The 27,256-nt window shown below is 40.0% G+C and overlaps 1 protein-coding gene across 1 annotated transcript in view; it reads right to left on the bottom strand.

Annotated features, from left to right (window-relative positions):
- MGMT (O-6-methylguanine-DNA methyltransferase) overlaps positions 1-27,256 on the bottom strand; it is a 331,696-nt gene that overhangs the window by 263,793 nt on the left and 40,647 nt on the right. The window contains exon 3 of the mRNA XM_044445700.1: positions 12,897-13,036. Coding sequence (XP_044301635.1) covers positions 12,897-13,036 — 140 coding nt within the window. The remainder of the gene's footprint in view (positions 1-12,896; positions 13,037-27,256) is intronic.

The raw sequence follows: 27,256 nt of genomic DNA, 5'->3' as shown, positions 1-27,256 counted from the left end.
TAATGCTTCAAACAGATTCTGTTCCAGTGAATGCATTATACTAGAAGGTCACAAGAATGGAAACAGGTAGTCAAGCTATATTGCAGTGTAGTATATTAGAAGGATGAGAAATATTTCAAGTTGCAAGATGGTTCATATACAAATAATTATACAGTATCAGCTTGAAGTAGCATTCATACATTAATAATCAACATGCTTGTGTCTCCTTCATTCAGCTGGAAACTTGGGCTGGCATACATGACTTTCTCCAACTGAACCTCACAGTGAGGTAGCTTTAGTTTGGTGATAGTGATCTGGTTTGCCCCATCAATTTAAACCACCATAGCTTATTTAAATCACACTGTTTGACCTGCACTTGCAAGGGTGAGATTTCCATAATCACTACGGAGGTATGGTTTGTCATCGCATCCAAACCTGGACATCATGTCTTCTTGGAAGAGAAACAACTGTTATTTAAATAAGCCATGCCGTTTTATTTTGAGTGTGTGATCTGGCCCACAGACCTGTCTTAAGTATCTCATAAAAATTTTCACAGCTGGGAAGTAATCTAAATCCAAGTTTCCCCACTCCTAGTTTCTAGCAGTAGGACAGGTCAGTGATGCCATTAACCCTCTTCTGCTATAAGATTATTTCTTTAAAAATATCAAAGGAAGAGAAAAAGAGAGCAGAAGAAGGGCAAATAGAAGAAGAAATATATGTATACAACAGAACCTACCAAAAAGTTTGTGGAGTGCTCTTGATCAGGTTTTCAAGTATACTTTATCCCCTTCCGTTCCCCCCTCTCCAATAGTCAATCAGTATTCTACAATCAGGGAGCATGGTCATTCCTCCGCAGCCTAGTTTTGGAGTGCTTCCCCATTGGTCTTTCCTGAGTTTCTTTTTTTATTTCTGTAATCCTGGAGTCTGCTATTACATGACGTTTTCGTACATGCATGCTGCTCTTCATAAGGACTGAAAGCTAGAAAACTGAGCCTGCTGTTATGATGCAATTTCAAGAATAATTTTTAAAAAATGGTTCAAGTTCAAGTTGAAAAGGCCCAATGTCTGAAAAGGATGCAGAACATATTGCATATATTCCCATTAATTAAGTAAAGAATTTCCACATTTTAAATCACTGAAACCAGAAAGAAAAAAGTAGCATTTTATGTGGCTACCTGCATGCTCCTTGTTCCAGCTCTTTCCCTATGTGCATAAAGACATCTTTGGAGCAAAATCAATGTTTGCTCCACTTGTGGGAGGTTTAGCTGATGCTCATTCGTGAATGCTGAAGACTCCCTTGTACCATGGACAAGGAAACTTGGAGTGAGAGCTTTCTAAATACTTCATCTACTCCAACCAGCTAGGGAGGGTAAGATGACTCTCTGGAAGAAGGGACAGGATAAGAAGATTTAAAGGTAATAACATGGATTCCATCAGGCATAGGCAATGTAAGACTTAGAATCCCTTGGTCATTAAAATATACCAGATACACCTGCTATGCTGCAGACTTGCTAAAAAGAAAAGTGATTTATCAGAGCAAAGGCGCACACAGCTTTCCATGCTGTTATTCTGAAGCTGTTTTGAATAAGAAGTGTTATAAAATACGTATTCGAAGCATACAAAATAGCTTTCAGAGTTATACCAGAAAGACATCATTATATTGCATGGGTTCTTGAAATATGGCCCGCAGGCCGAATACAGCCCACCATGCTCATTTACCCGGCCTGCCTCAGAGCTTTTGGACTCACTCAGAAAAAACGATCTCCAAGCGAGTCCAAAAGCTCTGAGTTGGAGCAGCGGTTCTTTGAAACTGAGAAGAAAGCCAGTGTGTGCACCAAATTGTATCAGCTCAACTGCGTGTGCACCAGCTCCCCTCCCCACACCATTGCACAGACTTACAGAACGGGAATATGGAGCAGGAAACAGAAGAGAGGTGGGCAGAAGAGAAATAAAGACGAAGACGAAGAAACTAAAAAAGGATTGAAGGTAAGAAAAATATAACTTTTAAAATCTATTTTTAATTATACGAGCCCAGGGGCAGACAGGCTGCGGGGCCTTCTCCGAGCAAGCCACCACCATCTCACTGAGGACACTCAGTTGCAGATGTATCTGGTGGTGAAAGGAGAGTTTGATACTGTAAAGATCTATACACAGGAACCTGAAATTTTAAGATTCATGAACCAAGGCAAGCTGAACATGGTCAAACAAGAGATGACAAGACTGAACATCGACATCTTAGGAATCAGTGAACTAAAATGGACAGGAATGGGTGAATTTAATTCAGAAGACCATCAGGTATACTACAGTGGGCAAGAATCCCTCAGAAGAAATGGAGTAGCCTGCATAGTCAATAAAAGAGTAGGAAAAGCAGTACTGGGATACAATCTCCAAAATGACAGAATGAGATCTCAGTTCAAATCCAAGGCAAACCATTCAGCATCAGAGTAGTCCAAGTCTATGTCCCAACCACTGATGCTGAAGAGGTTGAAGTTGACCAGTTCTATGAAGGCTTACAACACCTTCTAGAATCAACACCAAAAAAATGATGTCCTTATCATCATGGGGGATTAGAATCCTAAAGTAGGAAGCCAAAAGATAACCAGAATAACAGGCAAGTTTGGCATTGGAGTACAAAATGAAGCAGGGCACAGGCTGGCAGAATTTTGTCAGGAGAATATGATGGTCATAGCAAACACTCTTTTCCAACAACCCAAGAGATGACTCTACACATGGACATCACCAGAGAGTCAACACAGAAATCAGATTAACTATGTGCTCTGCAGCCAAAGATGGAGAAGCTCTATACAGTCAGGAGCTGACTGTGGCTCAGATCATGAGCTTCTTGCTGCTAAATTTAGGCTTAAATTGAAGAAAGTAGGGAAAAGCACTAGGCCACTCAGGTATGACCTAAATCATATTCCTGATGAATATACAGTCGGGGTGACAAATAGATTTAAGGAATTAGATCTGATAGACAGAGTGCCTGAAGAACTATGGATGGAGATTTGCAACATTGTACAAGAGGTAGCAACTAAAACCATCCCAAAGACAAAGAAATGCAAGAAAGCAAAATGGCTGACTGAGGAAGCTTTACAAATAGCTGAGGAACGAAGGGAAACGAAAGGCAAGGGAGAAAGAGGAAGATACACCCAATTGAATGCAGAATTCCAGAGAATAGCTAGAAGAGATAAGAATGCCTTCTTAAATGAACAGTGCAAAGAAATAGAAGAAAACAATAGAATAGGGAGGACCAGAGATCTCGTCAAGAAAATTGGAGATATGAAGAGAATATTTCATGCAAAGATGGGCATGATAAAGGACCAAAATGGCAGGGACCCAACAGAGGCAGAAGAGATTAAGAGGAGGTGGCAAGATTACACAGATGAACTATACAAGAAAAATCTTAACGTCCCTGATAACCACGATGGGGTGGTTGCTGACCTCAAGCCAGACATCCTGGAATGTGAAGTCAAGTGGACCTTAGGAAGTCTGAGCAACAACAAAGCTAGTGGAGGAAACAGTATTCCAGCTGAGCTATTCAAAATCTTAAAAGACAATGTAGTAATAGTGTTACACTCAATATGCCAGCACATTTGGAAAACTCAACAGTAGCCACAGGATTGGAAAAGGTCAGTTTACATTCCAATTCCAAAGAAGGGCAATGCCAAAGAATGTTCAAACTATCACACCATTACTCTCATTTCACGTGCTAGCAAAGTTATGCTCAAAATCCTACGAGCTAGGCTCCAGCAATATGTGGATCAAGAACTACCAGAAGTACAGGCAGGATTTCAAAGAGGCAGAGGAACCAGAGATCAAATTGCCAAGATACGCTGGATCATGGCGAAAGCTAGAGAGTTACAGAAAAACATCTATGTCTGCTTCATTGACTATGCTAAAGCCTTTGATTCTGTGAATCACAACAATTTATGGCAAGTTCTTAAAGTGATGGGAGTCCCAGATCATTTTATTTATTTTTATTATTTATTTATTAAAACATTTTTATGCCGCCCCATTCGCCGAAGCCTCGGGGTGGCTTACAACAACATCATCTTATCTGTCTCTTGAGAAACCTACAATATATGTGGGTCAAGAAGCAACAGTAAGAACTGGACACGGAACCAATGATTGGTTCAACAGTAAGAACTGGACACGGAACCAATGATTGGTTCAAAATTGAGAAAGGTGTTCGGCAAGGCTGTATACTGTCGTCCTGCCTATTTAACTAATATGCAGAGCACATCATGAGAAAGGCGGGGATAGATGAATCACCAGGTGGAATTAAGATTGCCGGGAGAAATATCAACAGGATGGCTTACAGCATAAAATATAACATGAATAAATTCCCGACCCACCCAGCCAGCGTGGGTCGGAAATTTATTTATGTTATATTTTATGCTGTAAGCCATCCTGAGGCTTTTTGCAAACAGGATGGCATATAAATATTTTAAATAAATAAATAATAAATAAATCTCAGATATGCAGATGATACCACTCTAATGGCAGAAAATGAAGAGGAACTAAAGAACCTCTTGATGTGGGTGAAGGAGGAGAGCACAAAAGTTGGCTTGAAACCCAGCAGTACGAAAACTAAGATCATGGCATCCATTCCTATCACTTCCCGGCAAATAGATGGGAAGAAATGGAGGTAGTGACAGATTTTATTTTCCTGGGCTCCAAGATCACTGCAGACAGGGAATGCAGCCAAGAAATTAAAAGATGCTTGCTCTTTGGGAAGAAAGCTATAGCAAATCTAGACAGCATACTAAAAAGCAGAGACATCACCCTGCTGACAAAAGTGCGTATAGTCAAGGCTATGGTCTTCCCAGGTGCAATGTACTGCTGTGAAAGGTAGACCATAAGGAAGGCTGAGCACCAAAGAATTCTTGCCTTTGAATTGTGGTGCTGGAGAAGACTCCTGCGAGTCCCTTGGACTGCAAGTTGATCTAACCGGTCAGTCCTAGAGGTGATCAACCCTGACTGCTCTTTAGAAGGCCAGATACTGAAGATGAAACTCAAATACTTTGGCCACCTAATGAGAAGGAAGGACTCACTGGAGAAGAGCCTAATGCTGGGAATGAAGGAAAAAGGAGAAGGGGACAGCAGAAGTTGAGGTGACTAGATGAGGTCACTGGAGAGTTGGGTGTGGGGTTGTGTGTGCTCCGGGGGATAGTGGTGCACAGGAGAACCTAGAGGAATGGTGTCCATGGGGTCACAAAGAGTCGGGCACAGCTTTGCGAATGAACTACAAAAAAACTCTGGTATCAGTGAGAAGATATCATGACCTTCCTCTTTGTCACAGCCCTTGAGGTATTTATAGAGGGATATCATGCCTCCCACTCACTGTCTTCTCTTCTAAGGGCTCAACATACCCAGTTCTCTCTGACTCTTCTCAGGGGGCAGTATTTCCAAACCCCACACCTTTTTTATTTTTATTTTTTTGCCTTCCTCTGGACCCTTTCTAAATTTCTACATCTTTCTTAAACCTTGGTGTCTACAACTGGACACAGTATTCCAGATGGGGTCTGATTAGTGAAGAGTACTGGGGAACAACTACTTCTCATGATTTGGAAGTAATACTTCTATTAATGCATCCTGTTCACAGACTAAAGAACTCCAAGGTCTTTTCCATTGAGCCACACATTCCCCATCTTGCCTCTGGTTTCTTTTTCCTAGGTAAAGGACTTGGCACTTGTTCCTATGGAATCTCATTCTGTTGCTTTTCAGCCCACCATTCAAGTTTATCAAGATCACCCTGGATTGTCACTCTGTCTTCTAGCGTGTTGACTATTCCACCCAATTTTGTCTCATCTGCAAATTTGATTATCTTTCTTTTACTTCTGCATCTAAATCATTAATGAAGGTACTGAAGTGCACTGGGACCAGGACTGACAGCACCCCACTAATTACTTTCCTACAGAAGGTGCATTGATTTGTGCCCAATTTAGCAGCCAATTTTGGATCCACCTAATAGTTTTTCTATCTAGTCCACTTTTTGCTAATTTGTTTGTCAGAATGTCGTGTGGCACTACGTTGAAAGCTCTGCTAAAATCTAGGTAATGTCCAAAGTGTTCTCCCTGTCCATTTGGGAGGTTACCTAGTCAAAAAATGAGATAAAGTTAATCTAACAGGATTTATTTTTGATGAATCCATCTTAACTTTTATTAATCACTACTTTTTCAAAGAAATGCTTGCAGACTGATTTTTTAAATAATTTGATCCTGAATTTTTCCAGGAATTAATGTCAGACTAACTGGTCTGTAGTTCTAAGGTTCATCTTTTTTCACTTTTTCTGAGAGTGGGGACAACATTAGTCCCTCTCCAGTCATCCATCACCTCCTGTTTTCCAGGATTTATTGAAGATAATAGGCAGTGGTTCTGAGAATAACTCCGCTAGCTCTTTTATGACTCTGGGATAGAGTTCATTGGGTTTTGAAGATATGAACATGTTTATTCCATCCTTGACTGTTATTCTTGGGCTGCCATCCCTCACTTTCAGCTTGTACTGCCTCTTGGTTGTAAATCTTCTTGTGGAAGAAGACTTAGGTGAAGTAGGAATTGAGTGTCTCAGCCTTTCTTTGCCATCTGTTATCACTCTGCCATCCACTTTAAGTAGCTGGACACCCTTCTCTTTCACAGGTCTTTTGTTATGGATGCATCTGAAGAAGGCTTACTTGTTCCTAGCATCCCTTGCTATTCCCAGCTCATGCCCTGCTTGAGCCTTCCTGTCCCTGCAATTCCTTGCCATTTCTTTATATTCTTTTTTTGCTGCCTGGCCCTTCTTCCACCTACTGTACATGTTCCTTTTTTTTTTCTCAGGTTGTTACTTAACTTTTTGTGGAGACATGCAGGCTTCCTGTGTTGTCTTCTGCACTTTTTCTTGTTGAAAGTGTTCATAGTTGTGTTTGGAGAATCTTCTTTTTCAAGATTCCCCACCCCTCTTGGACTCCTTTTCCCTTAAGGGTGTGTTGCCATAGCACTTCACTTATCATTGTTCCAGTCTGGGGCATAGGAATGGGTGCCCTAAGTAAAGGTTAGGTGACAAGTGGCTGGAGAGCAGCACTTGTGAAAGGGACCTCGGGGTACTGGTTGACTGCAGGCAAAACATGAGTCATGAGTGTGGTGTGGTGGTCAAGAAGGTGAATGCCACCCTTGGATGCAAAGCCAGAAGCATGGCTTCTAGATAGAGGTATTACTGCAATTCTATATGACTCAGGTGTGCCCGCAACTGGAGTACTGCGTTCAGTTCTGACCTGCACATTACAGGAAGGATATAGCCACGTTTGAGTCAGTGCAGCGTAGGGCCACAAGGATGCTGCCCAGATTGTGGGGAAAGCCACAATGAGGTGAGGTGAGGTGAGACTGAGGGAACTGGGTCTTTTCAGTCTGGAGACCTGAAGAGATCTGTTGGTGATATATAGGTACATGAGGGGGTGTCACACAGAGGTGGATAAAGACCTGTTCTCCCCTGCAGAGGAAGGCAGGACCCACTCCAATGGAGCCAAGCTCAAGGAACCAAGGTTCAATTTGGATGCCAGGAAGTACGCCAAGTGTATGTATTGGGCTTCCATGGGAGGTGGTTGAAGCCCCATTGGTGAGGGTGTTCTAGGATGGGCTAGACATGCACATGGTAGGCATTTCATGAGCAGAGCTGGCTGGAGCCAGGGGGTCAGACTAGACCCGGGAGGCCACTACTGATTCTCTCTGTTTCTATGTTTCTAGTTATAGAACAAAGTTATAGTTGGCTTTCTTGAAGTCCAGGATGCATGTTTGCCTCCAGTTACCCTTTGTCTTCCTTATAATTGAGAATTCAAGTATCACATGCTCACTCTCCCCCAAGGTTCCTATGGCTACTATTTTGTCCACTAGGTCATCTCTCTTAGTCTCAAATCAAGGAGAGCTGGTCCTCTTGTTCCTTCTTCTACCTTCTGCTGGAGGAAGTAGTCAGCAACGCATGTCAGGAATCTGTTGGAGGAGCCATGTTTGGCAGAACTTGTCTCCCAGAATATATCAGGGAAATTGAAGTCCCCCATGATTGAAACTGAAGTCCTTTCAATCTTTTTGGAAACGCTGGCAAGTTGCTTTTCGACAGTTACATTCTGGTTCTGGTTCTGATTGTGTGGTCGGTAAGAGATGTGTCATCTGTTCCCATGTGGATGAGAAGGAAGGGTATTTGTCAGTGGGTTGTCTGAGATGTGTGAACTCATTGGTTATATCATTAAGCTTGGCTCCAGGGAGACAGCATACTTAGGGATTCTCTGGGTTGTCATGACATACCTATTTTTCCATCTTGCATTGCAGGAGATCTGCCACAATTATCACTCTTCTCCTTTTGTTGTTGAAAACTTCGATATCTTTTTCCTTACTTTATTGGGCTTTTGTCTCTATCTCATGTAGTTCTTTCTCAGCGGGTTTCTCACTCCTCTCTTCCTCAAATAACTTAAAATGGTTTGAGAGTCCCACTGCTTCCATTGGTGCAGTGTCTTCTAGTTCTTCCTTATCCGTCACCCTGTTTCAGGGAGTTTCCTCATTTACCTTTCCCCTATCTTGATCTATCCACTACAGCAGACACAAAAAATTTGTAACCTAGATGTTGTTACACTCCAGCTCCTATCAGCTGCACCAAGCATGGTCATTAGTCAGGGATGCTGTAGTCCAGCAACACAGGGAAGTTCACAGGTTTCCCACCTTTGTACCAGAGGTTTAAAGAACTGTCCTGATTCTACTCAGTTGTCTAATCATGCTGAGTATTGTTAAGGAACATATGCCCCACAGACAATTTCCAGGCATTACAGGAAGGTTAATTTCAGCTATCTGTTGTAATTACCCCAGAACCATTAGTAAAAGTGATGGCATTTCTTGTGGCCTTTGCACTACCCCGTAAATGATGGGACATTCAAACTAGAATCCGAACCTCTAAAGTCATTCAAGCAAAGAAAATGAAGCTGGAAGAAGAAGGACAGAAAAAAAGAAACACTCTAAAAAAAGATACATAGAGTATCAGCAGAATAATAAGCAGAGTTTCAAACAGTAAATTTGAACAAAAATGACTGATTTAGAAACACAGAAACAGCAAGTCGGAACAGGCCTCCTGAGCCATCTAGTCTGACCCCCAGTTTGGCTTTGAGTTCCTGAGAAAATCAGAGTAAAATATTCTTGAATAAATAAATGCACATAATTTCCTTGCATGAAACCAATTTTTCATTTTATATATAATTGTGTCTATTGTTATGGCTGAACTGGTCTAAATTGTCTGATATGAGAGTGCTTTGCAATTAAACTTGACTTCACTGAGAGAAGTCATAAAAAAAGTTAATGACAGATTATTAGTATAAAGAATTTTATATAACCCAGGCACCAGTGGCTCTGTTATGTTTTGTTTGCCATTTTGCCTGATGAAAATTTTTAGACAACTCAGAAGGTTACACAGTATTTTATAACCTTGAAGTTCACCTAATTAAGACAGTATGCTAACATGAATTTAGCTTTTTTTCTTTTTCTTTTGGCCAAAACGGCTATTTTCACTTTTTGTATTATTTTGTTATGAACAGGACTCTGCAATTTTTCCAACTTGTCTCCTCCCATATATTTCAGGAATCTTTCAATCCCTTCACAACCATCTTTGGCAGGAGAGAATTTAGATATACTTGCTTTGAATGGCATGTGGCATGCATCTTGTTCTTACACTCATGAATCTGTAATAAGGAGTGAATGAACTGTAAACATTTTAGGATGATTGCTATTCTAAGTATTGACATGAAAGGGCCATAATGAGCAGCTCCCTGTGAAGTGTCTACTTAGAATTTCAGGGAAAACATCAAGCTGCTACTGGACTTCCAGAAACAGCCTACATCCCTCTCAAGGTTGCAGCACTTGGAAGCTCCCCAGAATGCGCTAACAGAAGTGTTCAAACATAAAGCTTAAATAATATAAACTAATTTTAGCATGCAGTATTATGTAAAATACCTCCATGACTGTGCAACACAAACATTTATAACCCTACTTAGGCTCATTATAATTCTCTCTGACAGGAGCCAATTAATTTTTTTATTAGTTTTCTGTGTGTTTTCCCTGTGTTTTTATTACTAACTGGTGTTTAAAACCCTCTCAAGGTTGCAGCACTTGGAAGCTCCCCAGAATGCGCTAACAGAAGTGTTCAAACATAAAGCTTAAATAATATAAACTAATTTTAGCATGCAGTATTATGTAAAATACCTCCATGACTGTGCAACACAAACATTTATAACCCTACTTAGGCTCATTATAATTCTCTCTGACAGGAGCCAATTAATTTTTTTATTAGTTTTCTGTGTGTTTTCCCTGTGTTTTTATTACTAACTGGTGTTTAAAACAAGAGAAAGTGAGAGAATAGATCCTATTTTCTTTTTCTTTTTAAACTTTGTTCTGTCAAATATAACAGCCCAGATAGTTTAACAGCTATTACCTATCAATGAAAGAAAGAGATTAAATGTTATATTTCAAGCTCTGGCATTTATAAATACCTTTAAAATGCCATTTGGAAGATATAATTCAATATTTTTTGTTTTGAAGCAGGGCTCCAATATGTCATTGATATATCCTTACATCAATTATGATGATGATGGTCATCAGAAGTTAAAAAGGAGTCCCCATTTCAGGGTCAACCAGGGATATTTTGCTACCTGAGGCAAAGGACAAGATAGTACTCACACACATCCCTCCAAGACTGACAGTTGAATCTTACTTCAATAGTAGTGATGGAGAGTGTTCTCCATCACACCTGAAGGCAACAAACTACCTTAAGAGATGCTGGATATTCCCTGGTATCTGTTCTGATAGTAGCCACCCCACTTTTTCTAATTGTAGGGCCAGCAGATTTCTGAATTTACTTTCTGTCTGTTTAAAGGACAGGATTTTTCTTTTCAAATATAAATATGTTTATGATACACATCCATATCTGATCATCATTATGTGCTTCTTAGAAAAGACATGCCCCTCACACCAGCAGGAATACATACAGGAGTCAGGAAGATGTATTTCCTATATTGTGACACTATTGCATCTTCTGCAATACAGAGAAATAATGCTTTTCTCTTCAAAAGCATTATTTTTATGTATATGTAATTTTACTCAGATTTAGTTAAACATCTAAAATGCAATTAAAACTACAACTGACTATAATTTCATTGGGACACAGTACTTTGCTAAATCTACGTGGCCTAGCTAGTTACTAGTTGAAGGTGCTGGTGATAGAAAACATAAAGAGGATAAATAATAATGACCTTCATATAGATTTTCATCAGTGTAACTTAGTTGCAATTTTTCAGGGGATTCATCTTTGGTAGGAATTAGAGTTGGGGTTAGGGTCAGTAGGGATTAGCCAGTATATTTGCCTGCCACCTGTTTTGCTCTCTTCTGACTCGGGGAGAACAGGGTCCCTGACTATATTTTTTTTAAATGTTTTTCTAATTTAACCCACTCCCCAGCAGACTAACTGCTACCTCCATTTCATTTCATATATTATAAAAATTAACAGTGTATAATATACTTCATTTATACTCATATCCCCTCCAGAAATTCATATATTCTTCAATATGCTTACACCGTTTACTTTCCATCAATACTACTTTTACAAAATCTTCACATATTACATTATATTTATTTACTTTTAATATCCCTTTTTAATTTTTATTTCTGTTGTCAATTTATCATTAATTACCATAATCCATAATTTGTTATACCATTCGTTCCTTTGCATAACCCAATTGTTTCCAATATTTAACCACCACTAACCTGGCTGCCCTTATCAAATTTAAAATCAATTCTTTCTTAACTTTATTTATATCTTGTTTTTCAGTCAACAAAAATAAGACAATTCTTGGTGACATTTCTAAATTTATATCTAAAATTTCTCTAATTTCATTAAACATCATGTTCCATATCTTTTGTATATAATCACAGTCCCACCACATATGTTTGTAAGTTCCAATCTCTTTCCCACATCTCCAACAAACATTAGAATATTTATCATCCATTTGGTTTAACTTAACTGGTGTTAAATATCATCTCCATATCACTTTATACCCATGTTCTTTAATTATAACCGACATGTTCTTATATACTCTTCCATTTGATCTCTAAAGATAGCCAGGGTGCAACACTACTTTCCAAACACATTCAGAGGTCAGTTTAGGAACACTGCTGACTTTGCATACATGCATACATGACTTGCACTGCATACATGACTTGCTAATTATGGAAGCTTATGATGCTGCCTGAGTTACTTTGTGGCTCAGTCCAGTCTAAGGGATTGGTCCCATCTTTCTCCTTTATTGTGCTAAGCTTGCCTTTCCAAATTAAAAGATGCGTTCATAAGCAATGTGTGGATTTGCAGACAATGATCATCCCTTTATTAAAGAGAGATTTAAAGATAAAATGAAAATGACCCCAGGCTCTTTAGCAGTCAGTGGCAAAGCCCGTCAAACACTGCCCCTTGTTCTGGCCATACTGCTCATAAAGGTACTGACCAACTGCTAGCATTTATGACTTAGCACTAGTGGAAACCTGGTTCCAAACTATGCATAATAAAAGAATCCGATTAAAGTTGTGTTTTGAGCAGTTGGACAAGACATATTACACTTCTGAATTTCTTTGGGCAACAGTTGCATGTTATGTCTGCACAACCAACTGTGCCTTATGCATGTACAAGCAGCTGCACAACCACTTGCACAATGGAAATATCCAACAGAGCATCATTAGTACTGTTTGAGTTTGCAGGATGAAATAATAGAATTGAAGATTAGAATGTTTTGTTGACATCAAAAATTAAAATACTACTTCAACTGCAAATGTATTGTGGTAAATTAGACAAACATTTGTCATGCAATTAAAAGTTTTCAACTGTTAACTATGTTTGTAAACTAATCCATGGGGCTTACCTATTCTGTGGGGCAGCATGTTCTTGAAGGAGTATTTGATGAACTCCTATTTCACATCCCAATATCTCAATTCTTCCCACAGGACTGAGCAGCACCACACACATCTTCTCACACTGAATTTTTACATCCTTGAAAGAATTCTGTAGAAGAGGCAAGCAAAGTTGTATGATTATATTGTTCACCACTCTGAAACCTGTCTACATATAGAGTGGCATACAAATGTTCTAGATAACTGAATATTTGTGCTTGTTAGCACGCACGCACGCACACAACTTCAAATAAGATTTACTTCAAGAATGTTATCATTGGCCCCATTAGGAAAAAAGAAGCTATGCTTATAAATATGGGCAGTTGGCCTGGTATTTATCAATATTTTTATCATGCTTTTCTGCTATGAGACACTAAATATTACTAAATAATAACAATTTTGTTAACAGCCCAGATAGCCTTGGGCTATTGAGCAGTATTAAAAAGGAAATAAATAAATAAATAAATAAATTTGAAAGCCAATGTAGCTGTTAAGAGCATCTGTTTGGGATTCAGGCGATCTGGGTTCCAGTCTATGCTCAGCCATGGAGCCAACTGGGTGACTCTGGGCCAAAGACTCTCAGCCCAATCTAATTCACAAGGTTGTTGTTGTGTGAATAAGACTGAGAGCAGGAAGGGGAAAATGTAAGCTGCTTTGAGTTCTTTAAAAAAGAAAAAGGCAGGATGTAGTTCTAATAAATTATACACACATGCACACACACATATGTATAAAATACAATAATAATGAACTTCAGGAATACAATAATATCATTAACTCTTGATATAATTTCTTAAAATCAATACACAGGGATAGCAATTAAATAAAACCAAGGAAATGTGCTGTGAATACACTTCCATTGTGAATATTCCCAACCTGCAAGTCTGTTCCTTAAGATGCAACTTCATCTAAAACTAGTATATATCATAGTTTTAGGTCAATGGGCCCATCCACTATCATATTCTATATTCTGTCTGGATTATATATCAGCTTATTTCTCCTGGTACATTCTAGTGATGACCAGCAGCAGTCACTGGGATGCATGTAGGCAATTCAAATTGTAGAGTATAAAATCGCAGAGTATATCAAGAGTAGAAAAAATGCACTATGAGATCCAAAAGTATCAAAGACCATACTGCGTCTTTATCTTACCAGTATAGGTCACCAACAAGGATAATCAATGCAGATTCTATTATGAACTCACTTGAAAGTCAGATTGCAATGAATCTCTGTAACTTTTTAAACCAAGAAGTCTGTGGAGCTACTATCTTACCATCAAGTCAAAAAGATGAAAATCTTCAATTAGTCCCTCAAATAAGATTCTTTAACAATGGACTGTGTTTCCTAAGAACTAGTGGAGGCTGATATGTTGTAAAGTGGCAGATTGATGATGTTCAATATAGAATAAGGCAAATCTTTAGGTAGGCAAGGATTGAGTAAGACCATAGTGTATCATCAGACTATAGCGTCCACATCCTTAGACATCAATATATTTTCCAACAAAATCAACCTCACTCTCAGCAAAACAGGGAGGAGCTCAAATTTTAAAGAGTATCCAGGTTCCCATTTTCATGGAAGACAAACAAGAGACCATGGCTTATTTTCCCTTTCCAGATTTGCCAGGTCCAAGTCAGCAATTATGCTATGCACTTGCTATGCATACATTGTAGTGAACCTGCAGTGGGTTTGGGGAGCAGGTGTAGTTTACAAACAGCTTCATCCTACTATTAGGTAGAATGATGCAGTTGCCCCAGGCTACAGATACTGGAGCAGCAACATGATAACAGAGATAGCTGTATGCCTCACAGCCTGCCCTATGTTTCAGAAGTGAGACTGCTGCTTTCAGAGTTAGTAAAGCAGACTGTTTCATTGCCAGTGTTGAAGAAAAACTCTTTGGTACATGAAATGGGAGAGACTTCCATCTTTTTTTTAGGCAGCAAAATGCCTTAGCCTGGCCTTGTTTATAAACTTCCCTAAAATCCTTGACTTGTTTGACAGTTGCTGGATGATTTGTAACCAAATCCCTCACATTTCTGTGTCAACCATCACAACAATCATGCTCAGCAAGGCTAATTATGCTAGGTGGCTTACAACCAGCACACACACCGTGATCATGCAAACCCAGCCATCATAACTAGGCGCTACTGTAAGCCACTCAGTGAAGAAAATGATGAATGGCCTAGAAATATCCTAAATATATGTATGTATGTATGTTGCTAGTAAGCTTCATACCAGAAAATGCACTAGAGATTCAATGGCAGGCAGAGTTATCTAAATGCTGTCTTAGGTCCATCAGGAATCTATTAGCTTGACAAAGTGCTGAAAGGACACTCAGTTGCAGATGTATCTGGTGGTGAAAGGAAAGCCCGATGCTGTAAAGAGCAATACTGCATAGGAACCTAGAATGTAAGATCCATGAATCAAGGTAAGCTGCATGTGATCAAACATGAGATGACAAGACTGAACATCAACATCTTGGGAATCAGTGAACTAAAATGGATAGGAATGGATGAATTTAATTCAGTTGACTATCATCTATACTACTGTAAGCAACAATCCCTTAGAAGAAATGGAGTAGCCAAAAAAAGTAGGAAAAGCAGTACTGGGATACAATCTGCAAAATGACAGAATGATCTCAGTTTGAATTCCAAGTTAAACCATGCAACAACACAGTAGTCCAAGTCTATGCCCCAACCACCAGTGCCGAAGAGGCTGAAGTTGACTGGTTCTATAAAGACCTAAAACACCTTCTAGAAATAACACCAAAAATGATGCCCTCATCATTATGTGGGATTGGAATGCTAAAGTGGGAAGTCAAAATATAACTGGAATAACAGGCAAGTTTGACCCTGGAATACAAAATGAAGCTGGGAAAGGCTGGCAGAATTTTGTCAAGAGAACACGCTGGACATAGCAAACACTCTTTTCCAACAACACAAGAGACTCCTCTACACATGGACATCACCAGATGGTCAACACCAGAATAAGATTGATTGTGTGCTCTGAAGCTCTGGAGAAGTTCTAAACAGTCAGTAAAAAGAAGACTAGGAGCTGCTTGTTGCAAAATTCAGGTTTAATCATATTCTTGAGGAATATACAGTGACAAATAGATTTAAGGGATTACATCTGATAGACAGAGTGCCTGAAGAACTATGCATGGAGGTTCACAACACTGTAGAGGAGGAAGCAACTAAAACCATCCCAAAGAAAATAAATGCAAGAAAACAAAATGGCTGTCTGAGAAGACTATACAAATAGTTGAGGAAAGAAGGGAAGTGAATGGCAGGGGAGAAAGGGAAAGATACACCCAAATGAATGCAGAATTCCAGAGAATAGCTAGAAGAGATAAGAAGGCCTTCTTAAATTAACAGTGCAAAGAAATAGGGGAAAACAATAGAAGGGAAAGACGAAAGAGTTCTTCAAGAAAATTGAAGATATCAAGGGAATGTTTTTCTTCAGCATGGAGAAGAGAAGTCTCAGAGGGGATCTGTTGGCGATGTACAGGTATGTGAGAGTATGTCACACAGAGGTGGGTAGAAACCTGTTCTCCCCTGCAGAGAAAGGCAGGATGCGCTCCAACAGAGCAAAGCTCAGGGAACCAAGGTTCCATTTAGATGCCAGGAAGCACTTCCTGATAGTTAGGACCCCAAGGGTATGGAATGGGCTTCCACGGGAGGTGGTTGAGGCCCCATAGGTGAGGGTGTTCAAAGACAGGCTAGACATGCACATGGTGGGCATGTCGTCAGCGGAGCCAGCTAGAGCCAGGGGTCAGACTAGATGGCTCGGGAGGCCCCTTCTGACTCGCTATGTTTCTATGTTTTATGCAAAGATGGACATGATAAAGGACAAAAATGGCAGGGACCGAACAGAAGCAGAAGAGATTAAAAAGAGCTGACAAGATTACACAGAACTACGCGAGAAAGATCTTAATGTCCCTGATAACCATGGGGCGGGGGGGGGGGAGTCACTGACCTCGAGCCAAACATCCTGGAGTGTGAAGTCAAATGGACCTTAGGAAGTCTGAGCGACAACAAAGCTAGTGGAGGTGACCAGCGGGGCTAGATAAATCACCTGTTGGAATTAAGATTCGTGGAAGAAATAGCAACAACCTCAGATATGCAGCCGATACCACTCTAATGGCAGAAAGTGAAGAGGAACTAAAGAGCCTCTTGATGCAGGTGGAAGAGGAGAGCGCATAGCTGACTTGAAACTCAACATTAAGAAAACTAAGATCATGGCATCCAGTCCTATCACTTTCTGGCAAATAGATGGGGAAGATATGAAGGTAGTGACAAATTTTATTTTCCTGGACTCCAAGATCACCGCAGACAGTGACTGCAGCCAAGAAATTAAAAGACCCTTGCTCCTGGGGAGGAAAGCTATGGAAAATCTAGACAACATACTAAAAAGCAGAGACATTACCCTACCAACAAAAGTTCATACAGTCAAAGTGATGGTTTTCCCAGTTGTAATGTATGGCTGTGAAAGGTGGACTATAAAGAAGGCTGAGCCCCAATGAATTGAGGCCTTTGAATTGTGGTGCTGGAGAAGACTCCTGTAAGTCCCTTGGACTGCAAAGAGATCAAACCAATCAATCTAAAAGGAAATCAACCTTGACTGCTCTTTAGAAGGTCAGATACTGAAGATGAAACTCACATACTTTGGCCACCTAATGAGAAGGAACAACTCACTGGAGGAGACCCTGATGCTAGGAATGACTGATGGCAAAAGGAGGAGGGGACGGCAGAGGTTGAGGCGGCTAGATGGGGTCACTGGGGCAGTAGGTGTGGGCTTGGGTGGGCTCTAAGGGATGGTGGAGCATGGAGGAATGCTGTCCGTGGGGTCGCGATGGGTCGGGCGCGACTTTGTGACTAAACAACAATAGCTAATATGCTAGAAGACAGATATTGCTAGGCTGGAGCACTGGGCTGAAAACAACAGAATGAAATTCAAGAGGGACAATGCCAAGTTCTCCACCTAGGAAAAAGAAACCAAATCCATTATTACTAGATAGGATATACTTGGCTCAGAAATAGTGCAAGTGGGAAAGATCTTGGAATTGTTGTAGATCACAAGCCAAATATGATTCAAAGCATATGATGTGGCTGCCAAAAGGGCAAGTGCTATTTTCAACTGCATTAATAGAAATATCACTTCCAAATCACATGACGTATTAGTTCCCCTTTACTCAGCACTGGTTAGGCCTCACCTGGGGTATTGTGTCCAGTTCTGGGCAACACAGTTGAAGAAAGATGCAGACAAGCTGGAAAAGGTTCAGAGGAGGACTAGAATGATTCCGCAACTCCATAGCCGAAAACCTCAGATGACCTCTCCCAGCAGTTTCATGTAGATATTAAATACCAAGGGGGACAAAATGGAACCCTGCAGAACTCCATGGCAAAGTTGCCATGGCACAGAGCCAAAGTCCCCCAGTACCACCTTCTGGAATCAGCCTTCAAGGTAGGAGTGGAACCACTGCCAAGCAGTGCCTCCTACCCCGAACCCCGCCAGCCTATCCAGGAGGATATCATGGTCAATGGTATTGAAAGTCACTGAGAGGTCCAGGATAACCAACAGGGACACACTCCCCCTGTCCTTCTCCCTGCACAGGTCATCGTACAGGGCGACCAAGGTAGATTCAGTACCATACCCAGGTCTGAAGCCAGACTGAAATGGGTCCAGATAATCAGTTTCATCCAAGAGTACCTGGAGTTGTCCCGCCACCACCCATTCCAACACCTTGCCCAAAAATGGAAACTTTATCAAGGAAGCTTCAATCCATACTGGAAGGTAGCAATATATGATCACACATCTCCCACCTACTCATATATTGTTCATCTAGCACTAACTGAATACAGAGTAGACTAAATCTTTTTGTTAAGCACCTAGCGCAGGGATGATTTTTTAATGGAACACAGCAATCCCTTCCTCCTGCCGCTGACCATATATGTCACCTGTATAAGTACCCATATGGAAACAGCTGAGACCAGGCAGGACCAACCTCTGCACCTCTTCCAGTCAAACCTCCATAATCGACACCAGGTTAAGCTTTTCACCTTTTAATCATGAGGACAGGGGAGGGGGAATGGATTAAAAAAAAAGCAAATGTATTTTGGCACTAGAGCTCAAAGAAGAGCCCAAGCTTATCTAACAGGCCCCACAACTAAAAAAAAATATCAGTCCACCCTCATTCAGAGCAAAAAATACAAACCTTCTCCACCAATGCTATACGGAGGCCATAAAAAAGCAAGTATCAGCTACATTTTTAGTGATGTCTATTTGGCAGCAGAGTAATAATGCAATTAGCAGGCTAGTAAAATTAATTACACAGCAAAATTGATTACATTGTCAAATGGCATAAAACCCTAAGTCATATCAATGACTAAGTGAGAAGAATGAAAGAAGCCCAAAGCAAACTGAACAAATTTGCTGCCCCACATAAGCATGCCAACAGTCTTACAAAACATGGGGGGCTAGCACCAAGATGAAAAATATTGAAAGGAACTCTCACAGGGCAAACCTATCAGTAGTGTCATATGTAAATGATGCATAGCCACTGTAAAAAATGACAGGGCTCCAAAGAACAAGTATTCAGACCAAATATGCAAACTGAGCCAAAGGGGCACTGGCAACACACCCTGCAAAACCCTCTGAATTATTACAAAGATTTTACTTTTAACACTGTGCAATATAAACCTGGTTTTCCTGTTCCACTAGTAAAGATTCTAGCTTGAAAAGAAGCTAGAGTCTGCATAACTGGATTTCACAGCAATTACACAACAGCCAATATTTTGAATACTAAAATGATTAAATGGAAGTGTGGCATACCCTTAAGGGCATTTCTCTTGGTTTCACATACAGCTGAAATTATAAAGCCAGTGTGGCATGCCCAAGGTCTGGTGACAACTACCTTCAACCACTGATCCATTCCCTGACAAAAAGGGTGATCACGATCACCTATTGCCTTTAAGATCAAGCTTCATTTTTACTGAATTTACCTGCAGCTAGAAAAATGGCTGGTTTTAATTGGGCACAGAAAAGAAATTGATTTGCAGATCAATTGAAAAATGAAGTTTGTTTCATCCTCCCTTTTAACCTGAATAGTTATTTAAATCATAATGATCTAAACTAATTTATCAGTGAAAGTAAAGATTTCCTCGTGTTAAACAGCAGAAGCCGCAAAGTTTGCTCTCTGGTAATCATAAATCAACCTTTAGTGGCATATACTTATTTTTAAAATCTTGGCATTAATTCTTGTCTGCATCACAATTTATATTTCAGTATATTCAGAACCAAACTCACTTATTACTAAAGCCAATGATGTTGCACAGAGACTAGAGACACAGATATTTCAAGACTTGGGACAGCCAAGTTCAAATCCCAGTTCAGTTTCACATTCTCTTCTATAAGGTAAAACATCATGAGATACCTTTCTGTGAGAACTGTTAGTGAGAAACACTTCAAAGAACTATTCACACAAAGAGCATGAGCACATTTATTAAATATATTTTAAGAGTTTATGTTGTATAGCAAATTCCCCACTCCATTATATTCCCTACTTTGCATGTTCCTTCTAACAAATACCAATGCAAAGTTTCTTGCAAGCAGACATAAGCATGCAGCCTGTCGCTGTGTATTGGCAGACTGGGGCACCAATCCAACTATGCCATTAGGAAAAACAGTATTCCTGACTCCTGTCAACACCACATAAGTAGATTCTATTAAACAAAACACCCAGATGAGGCACAGGTAATACACCAAGCAGGGTCCAACAAATCCAACACTGATCGTTAATGAGAGATGGTTCCGCTTACCTCAAGATGCTATCACCATGGAGTTTCACCTCATCAAGTTCTTCCAGACTCCCCAAATTTTAGATCTACCAGAATCTCTTCCCATCCAAGCTTTCTAGTCCTCACCCTGCCTACACAGATATGTCTAATATGCCACCCTAACAAGAAGCTACAAAAATTACACTGCTGGTGACATTGCTATTTGCAAAATTAGAATATTTTATAATATCACAAATTATGTGATATTACTGTGATTAAGCAAAACATTGTCAGAGGCTTTGCTGTAAAACCCCATCACATATTACTGTGTAGACTACCAGCAGTTCCTCACCTATAATTTCTGCAGTTCTCTTAACCATGTAAAACATTTAGGATGCAATCCAATCAAATTTCCTGCAAGCTCCCAAAGTTGGAACGTTATAGGCATCTCACATAGTGAGAGAACGGTCTCCTCTATGCTTGTACCTTCACACAAAACAGATGATTTTGAGATGCTGCTAGGATACTTTGTATGCAGGGGAGTTTGGCTCCTCCCTCCCCATGTCTGAAAGCTCATCCCTAAGATCACTCTTCTGACCTTGGAACCATAGCTAGGAGGGTGCTCCAACCTGGGAGAAGGTCTCCAAGGTCAAAAGTTGGGTTCTAAAAAATTGCATGGTCATTGAGACTCTAATAACCACAGGATTACACTAATACTTATCCTTGTTTAATGCACAGTTTGAATGAAATGTTCACATGTTTTTTAATTCACTCACTACTTACTCCATTTTATAGATATAAATTTGAGGGTGAGTGATTGCCATACGGCCCATCAAAGTGGAGATTTTAACCCAGATTGCTTACAACATTATACAGTTGCAATAATGTTATGGTTATATTAATCATGCTTACACAGTGAATCATAATACAGGAAGTAGATTTAGGGGTTTGGGGTAGTAAGTGGAAGATGCATTAAAGATAAAACAGACAACCACAGCTGCTCTAAGCAATCCAAAAAATGTGGAAAGACTTGACAGGCACCTTGTTTTTACAGAATTCATGATTTGACACTTTTTAGCTACCGTCATACAGATGAGGCACGGACTTGTCTTACTCCTCAGCACTGTCAACAGTATACTAGCCCCTGCAAAATAAAACAAGATAATTTTACATCTACCAGCTAGACATAGTACTGCAGAATGACAGTTTGTCATGAAGCAGTAAGGACTGTGGCAGTATGGTGTTGAGCACAAATGTCAGTTTTTAAACTGTTATGTATTGGCATCAGCTTAAAATGTGTCATGCCATCTCAGAATCTCATCCTCTGTAGTACACTAAAGTTAGGGTAATCCTGGAGTTATTTAGCAAATTTGCAACCTGCTGGACTAAGAAACAGAAATTATTACATTGCAATGATTGCATATAATTTTTCAATTAAATCTATACTCCAGTAAAACAACACATATGACTAGTGATTTACTTACTAAAAAAAGTGAGGATTGAGTAGCCTGTGCAACGCCCTGTAAAGCATGTAGATGTTGTGCCAACAGGTTAGAATCTTACTTTTTAGGTTACTCAGTATGACTTCAGGTAAGACTTATATGTTTGTCACTCTATCACCTAGGAACTACTTTTACTTTCTGTATTTAAAACATCATTGTATGCTTCCCAGAAGGGCATCCTAGGACCTACTGTTACTGGATCTTCCCCTGTGAGTGCAGAGGGAAAGAGAGCCACCCTCAAAGGGTGAGATCTGATGTTAGAACTGTTGTATAAATAGTTGGCTCATGTTCAGTCCTGGAACTCCCAACATCAGGGAAGAAACAAGTGAGCCACGAAGGGAGCCCAGATATGGACTGTTGCAGTGGCATATAATTCATTAAATAAATAAGTGTGCCAAGGGATATGCCACAGGAGGCTTCAGATCCACATCCCACTTCCAGTTCTATGACATGTGCCCAAATTATTGGATCAAAAGTGAGCAAATTGGTTTTAGAAAGCCAACCCATTACCTCAAGGATGTAAAAGGAACCATAAACACAATCCTCCTTTACTTACAACTTGCCAATTTGAGCCCTGCAGTGCTTTAAATGAGGTGGTTTGTCCATGTTTGAATCTCTGCTCTACACTCTGTAGGATTGCACTGTCAGATAGTCACTGCCTTTGGGATATCATGAAGGCTTTTTGTCTGTATTATTGGTGCAGCAGAGAATCAGAATACATTTAAAGACACAAACCTAAACATAATTTTTGTCTCCTGACAATTTCAAAATAGTTTGACTGCCTTAACTATTTGGTTCAAAATGACTGAAATTATAGTACTTATTTTCAGCAAAATGAGAACATGGTTGCCAATTATTTCAAGAGTAACCTAATTTACAATCAACAATCATTTAAAGGTTTACAGCTTCATATAATTATTCATTTCATTCAAACACATCATCAAATTTAATACAATTACACATCCATGCTCCACAATTCTTATACAATTATAGAGCTGTAACATGAGGTTTGTACATCGAATTAACATTCATTGCTTCTTGACTTTCCAGATTTGTATCACACAAATATAAACTACCACAATCATGTTATATATAAAGCACAGCAGTAATACATTTTACATTATGAAATGTACCTCTTCAAGTTTCCAGCCAATCTGCCATGCATTTACTGGATAGAATCATACCAAGTCAGAAGGGATCTCCTGGACCATCTAGTATGCCCCCTAGAACAAGCATATAATGTCCAACATGCGGATGTCCAATCCCTCCTTGAACACCCTCACTGATGGGGCCTCCATCACCTCCTGTGGAAGCCTATTCCACATCCTAGGGGTCCTAACGATCAGGAAGTATTTCCCGACATCCAGGTCCATTCCATATCCTAGGGGTCCTAACCATTAAGTAGCACTTACTGACACTCCTTTTACTTTGCCCCACTGAATCAAGTCCTTCCCTCCACCACAGGGGAGAACTGGTCATGACCTTCCACCATGTAACAGTGCTTCACATACCTGTATGTCGCTATAAGATCCCCTCAGAGACTCCTCTTCTCCAAGCTGAAAAGTCAACCTCAATCTCATCTCATATTGCATCCCCTGCAATCCAGCTGTATCATTGTTGTGACCCTGCACTGAAGTGATTCCAACCTTGCTATGTCCCTCTTGTAATGTGGAGGCCAGAACTGGACGCAATACTCCAGCTGTGGGTGCATCAGAGTCTTATAGAGCAGTACCATAATCTTTCTCAAGTTTCCCCTTTCTCTTACTATTTACTTAAGAATAGAAGCCCTTTTTGTTGCCCTTGACCATGGGTCCTTAAACTACAGCTCAAGGATCGGATCCGGCCAGCCATGCTGATTGATCTGGCCCACCTCAGAGCTTGTGGACTCGCTTGGAGAAAACGATCTCTGAGCAAGTCCAAAAGCTCTGAGCCGGCGCAGACATACTCAGTGGGGAGATGACCATGATTGCGGGTGTGCTTGTGCAGGGAAGACGGGCATGATCACGGTTCTGCCGGGGGGGGGGGTGGAGATGGCCGCCATCGTGCCCACCTTCCCTGCACGAGCACGCTCACGATCGTGCCCATCTCTCCCCGGGCACTCCCGTGATCGCTCCAGTGTCCCCTCCCCCACGAGCACACCCACCATTGCGTCCATCTCCCTCCCCCAGCACAATTGTGCCCATCTTCCAGCCCCCCCCCACTCAGCACGATCGCAGACATTGTAACTATGTCCCTTGAATATGGACATGCTCTTGCCCACCTCATCATGGGCTTCTGCTGCAGCCCAAGCGAGCAGAACAAGCATCTTTTATTTTTTAAATTATTTTTAAAATTTTAATTAAATTAATTAATTTTTATTTTTATTAATTTTTAGTATGCAGTGTGCACAGGAATTCATTCGTAGTTTTTTCAAACTATAGTCCGCCCCCCCAACAGTCTGAGGGACAGTGAACTGGCCCCATGTTTAAAAAGTCTGAGGACCCCTGCCCTTGACATTCTTCACAAGTTTCAGCTCATAATCAGCTTTAGCCTTGCGAAGAGTCCTGTATCAAGCTGCCTCCTCCATGTATGCCTTTTTGTGCACTTGCCCCAATTTCCTTTCCTGTGGAGATCCCTTTTACTTCTAATCAGTCTTGCCACCTCTCTTCACCTCTACATCAGTGTCCTTCTGCTCTTCCCTGCTTTGCTTATCACTGGTATCGTTAAGGCTTGTACCTCCAAGATCTCCCCTGGATTCCCTTGCCTTCCAGGACCTTCTCCCAGGATACTTTTCCGAACCTGGTCTTCAATTGCCCAAAGTTAGTTTTATTCTTAGTTCAAATAGATAACATCTAAGCGTTTCAACATTGCTCTCACCCAACCCTGTCTTTGCACCTGGACATTTTTTGTATCTGAAGAGACAAAATTTAAAACTAGGTTAAATTTGTTTTTATAATTTTTCCCAACCTGGCCCCATAAATTTGTTTTTATAATATTCAGCTACATTAAAACTCTACATTAGCTATTTTAAAATTTGGAATTTACTGAAACATATTTGGAATATAGAGAAACATTCTTTTAAATTCTTCAATAACAAGATCTTCCTAGTGCAAATATATCATAAACAATTTTTTATTACTACATTGCATTTATCCTACCATTTTTCATCGTGAAGGAACTTAAAGCAGCTTACATGGTTCTACTCCACAACTTTTTTACCTTTATTCTGGGGTCATATAAATTCCCCATTTGAGAAATTCTGATTAATATATGAACTCCACTTCCACTCTCATTTTCCATTAGTGCGCTTACAAATCTTTACAAATCCTTTATGTCAAAATTGGTTCTCCAGTCAAAAGAACTCATATACTATGTGACTAAAGTTCTGATATCAAAACAAATTGATCAGATATATGTTCACAGATCATTATGGCTAAATACTAGATATAAAACTGGAGCACCAATGTTAGCCACAGATTTAAGCTTTCTTTGCCATTAATGAAGAATGAGAATCAAAAAAAGGGTTCATTTTAGAAGATTTATCAGTAAGAATTAGGATGAGTTATGACTTAATGTTCTGTACATAAATGTTCCATTTTTCCATCTTGCTCTTGTGACTTTGAAGAAACCCATATTCTGATGGCACTGTGCCTCTACAAGGGTGAAGGTTTTCTACCCAAAAGAGAGATTATACAAAAATGCAGATGTTACACTGAAATTACTAACCCATGGTTCAGATGAGAGGTAAGGCTTCAATACCAGCAGTGCATTTTATATCCTAATTAGTCATCTCAGACCCACAAGCTAGTACTGGGCTTGATAACTTATACATAAAAATTCCACCTTTTAGTCTTTGTACAGTAATTCAATCTAAAGGCAGCCAATATTTCCAGTACTAAAATATACTTTCCATAAGATTAAATACTGTCAGTATTTAATGTTGCATTTATAAGCCTTTATGTTACAGTAAATACTTCAAAATGATATGTTGTTATAATTGACTAGGACTTAAAAGGAGAGGAAAAGTTCAATTTCAATTTAAATGGTTTTAGGTCTTAGGTCTTGTCTACTGTGCAACTGAAACAGCAACATCAAAAACTGCATAAGAAATATGGCGTTTGAAAACACTGTGCATTTATGGTTCCTTGCTTTTTGAATCCATTCCTTTCCGAGGAGCAAAAATATTTCTATGTGACTTCACAGTGGGAAGATTCTTTTGGATTTATGTTTCTTAATGAAGCATTTGTACATTGACAGAATCAAAAACAGTAGCAAATCCTTTTAAAATTAAACTAAACTTTAGTTTCCCACTGGAGTTTTAAGTGGATGCTCAGGAACAGCAGAGGAGCAACTTGAGCCCGCAAGCCTGGATATTTAAAAGAACTTGAACTTTGCCAATGGTTAATCAAACATCCAGTTGGTCACAGGTCATGCCAAAGATTAGATTACTTGCCGTTTTGATATCATGGGAACAGTTGAACACTAGAAGGTAAGTCTGCAGGTACCAAACAAACTTCTGTGAATCAATAACTCCATAGTATTTAAGAAAGCATATTTCAATGTTTTAGACCATTCATCCATTATTTTCAGGATGAAGAATCATAAAGATAATGTTCACCAGCTTGTACAATCACCATAGCTCAAGCTAACATAGCTTTTCAATTCATCATTGTAATGCTCCTTAATCCTCACTGGACGTTATTCACCTTTATTCCCCTTTCCTAGGTTCAGATCTTAGCTCTGGGTAACATCCCTAAAAAGCAAGACAAAAGGCAACTAACTACACAAATTTTGCCAGGATCAGATGTCCTGGCACAGGCTTCTCTGGTGGCACGATACTAAACAGCATCACAATTCACTCTTCAAGTGTGCTTGCAATAATCAGAGTCTGAGCAAACATGCAATGCAGCTAAAGCCCTAGAAGACTATATAAAAGGCTTCATGTGCTGCTCAGTTTTGAATCAGTCATATAGGCTTTTGTGGTGGTTGCATATTCTTGATTCTGCTTCCAGCCTCAACTTGCCTTGCCTTTGACTATGTTCTGATACCTGCCTTCTCCTTATTCTTGCTTCTGGTTTGACC

Source organism: Varanus komodoensis, unplaced genomic scaffold (assembly GCF_004798865.1).
Source record: "Varanus komodoensis strain SLA01 unplaced genomic scaffold, ASM479886v1 scaffold49, whole genome shotgun sequence".
NCBI classification, from domain to species: domain Eukaryota; kingdom Metazoa; phylum Chordata; class Lepidosauria; order Squamata; family Varanidae; genus Varanus; species Varanus komodoensis.
This window is presented reverse-complemented; position numbering and strand designations above follow the sequence as displayed.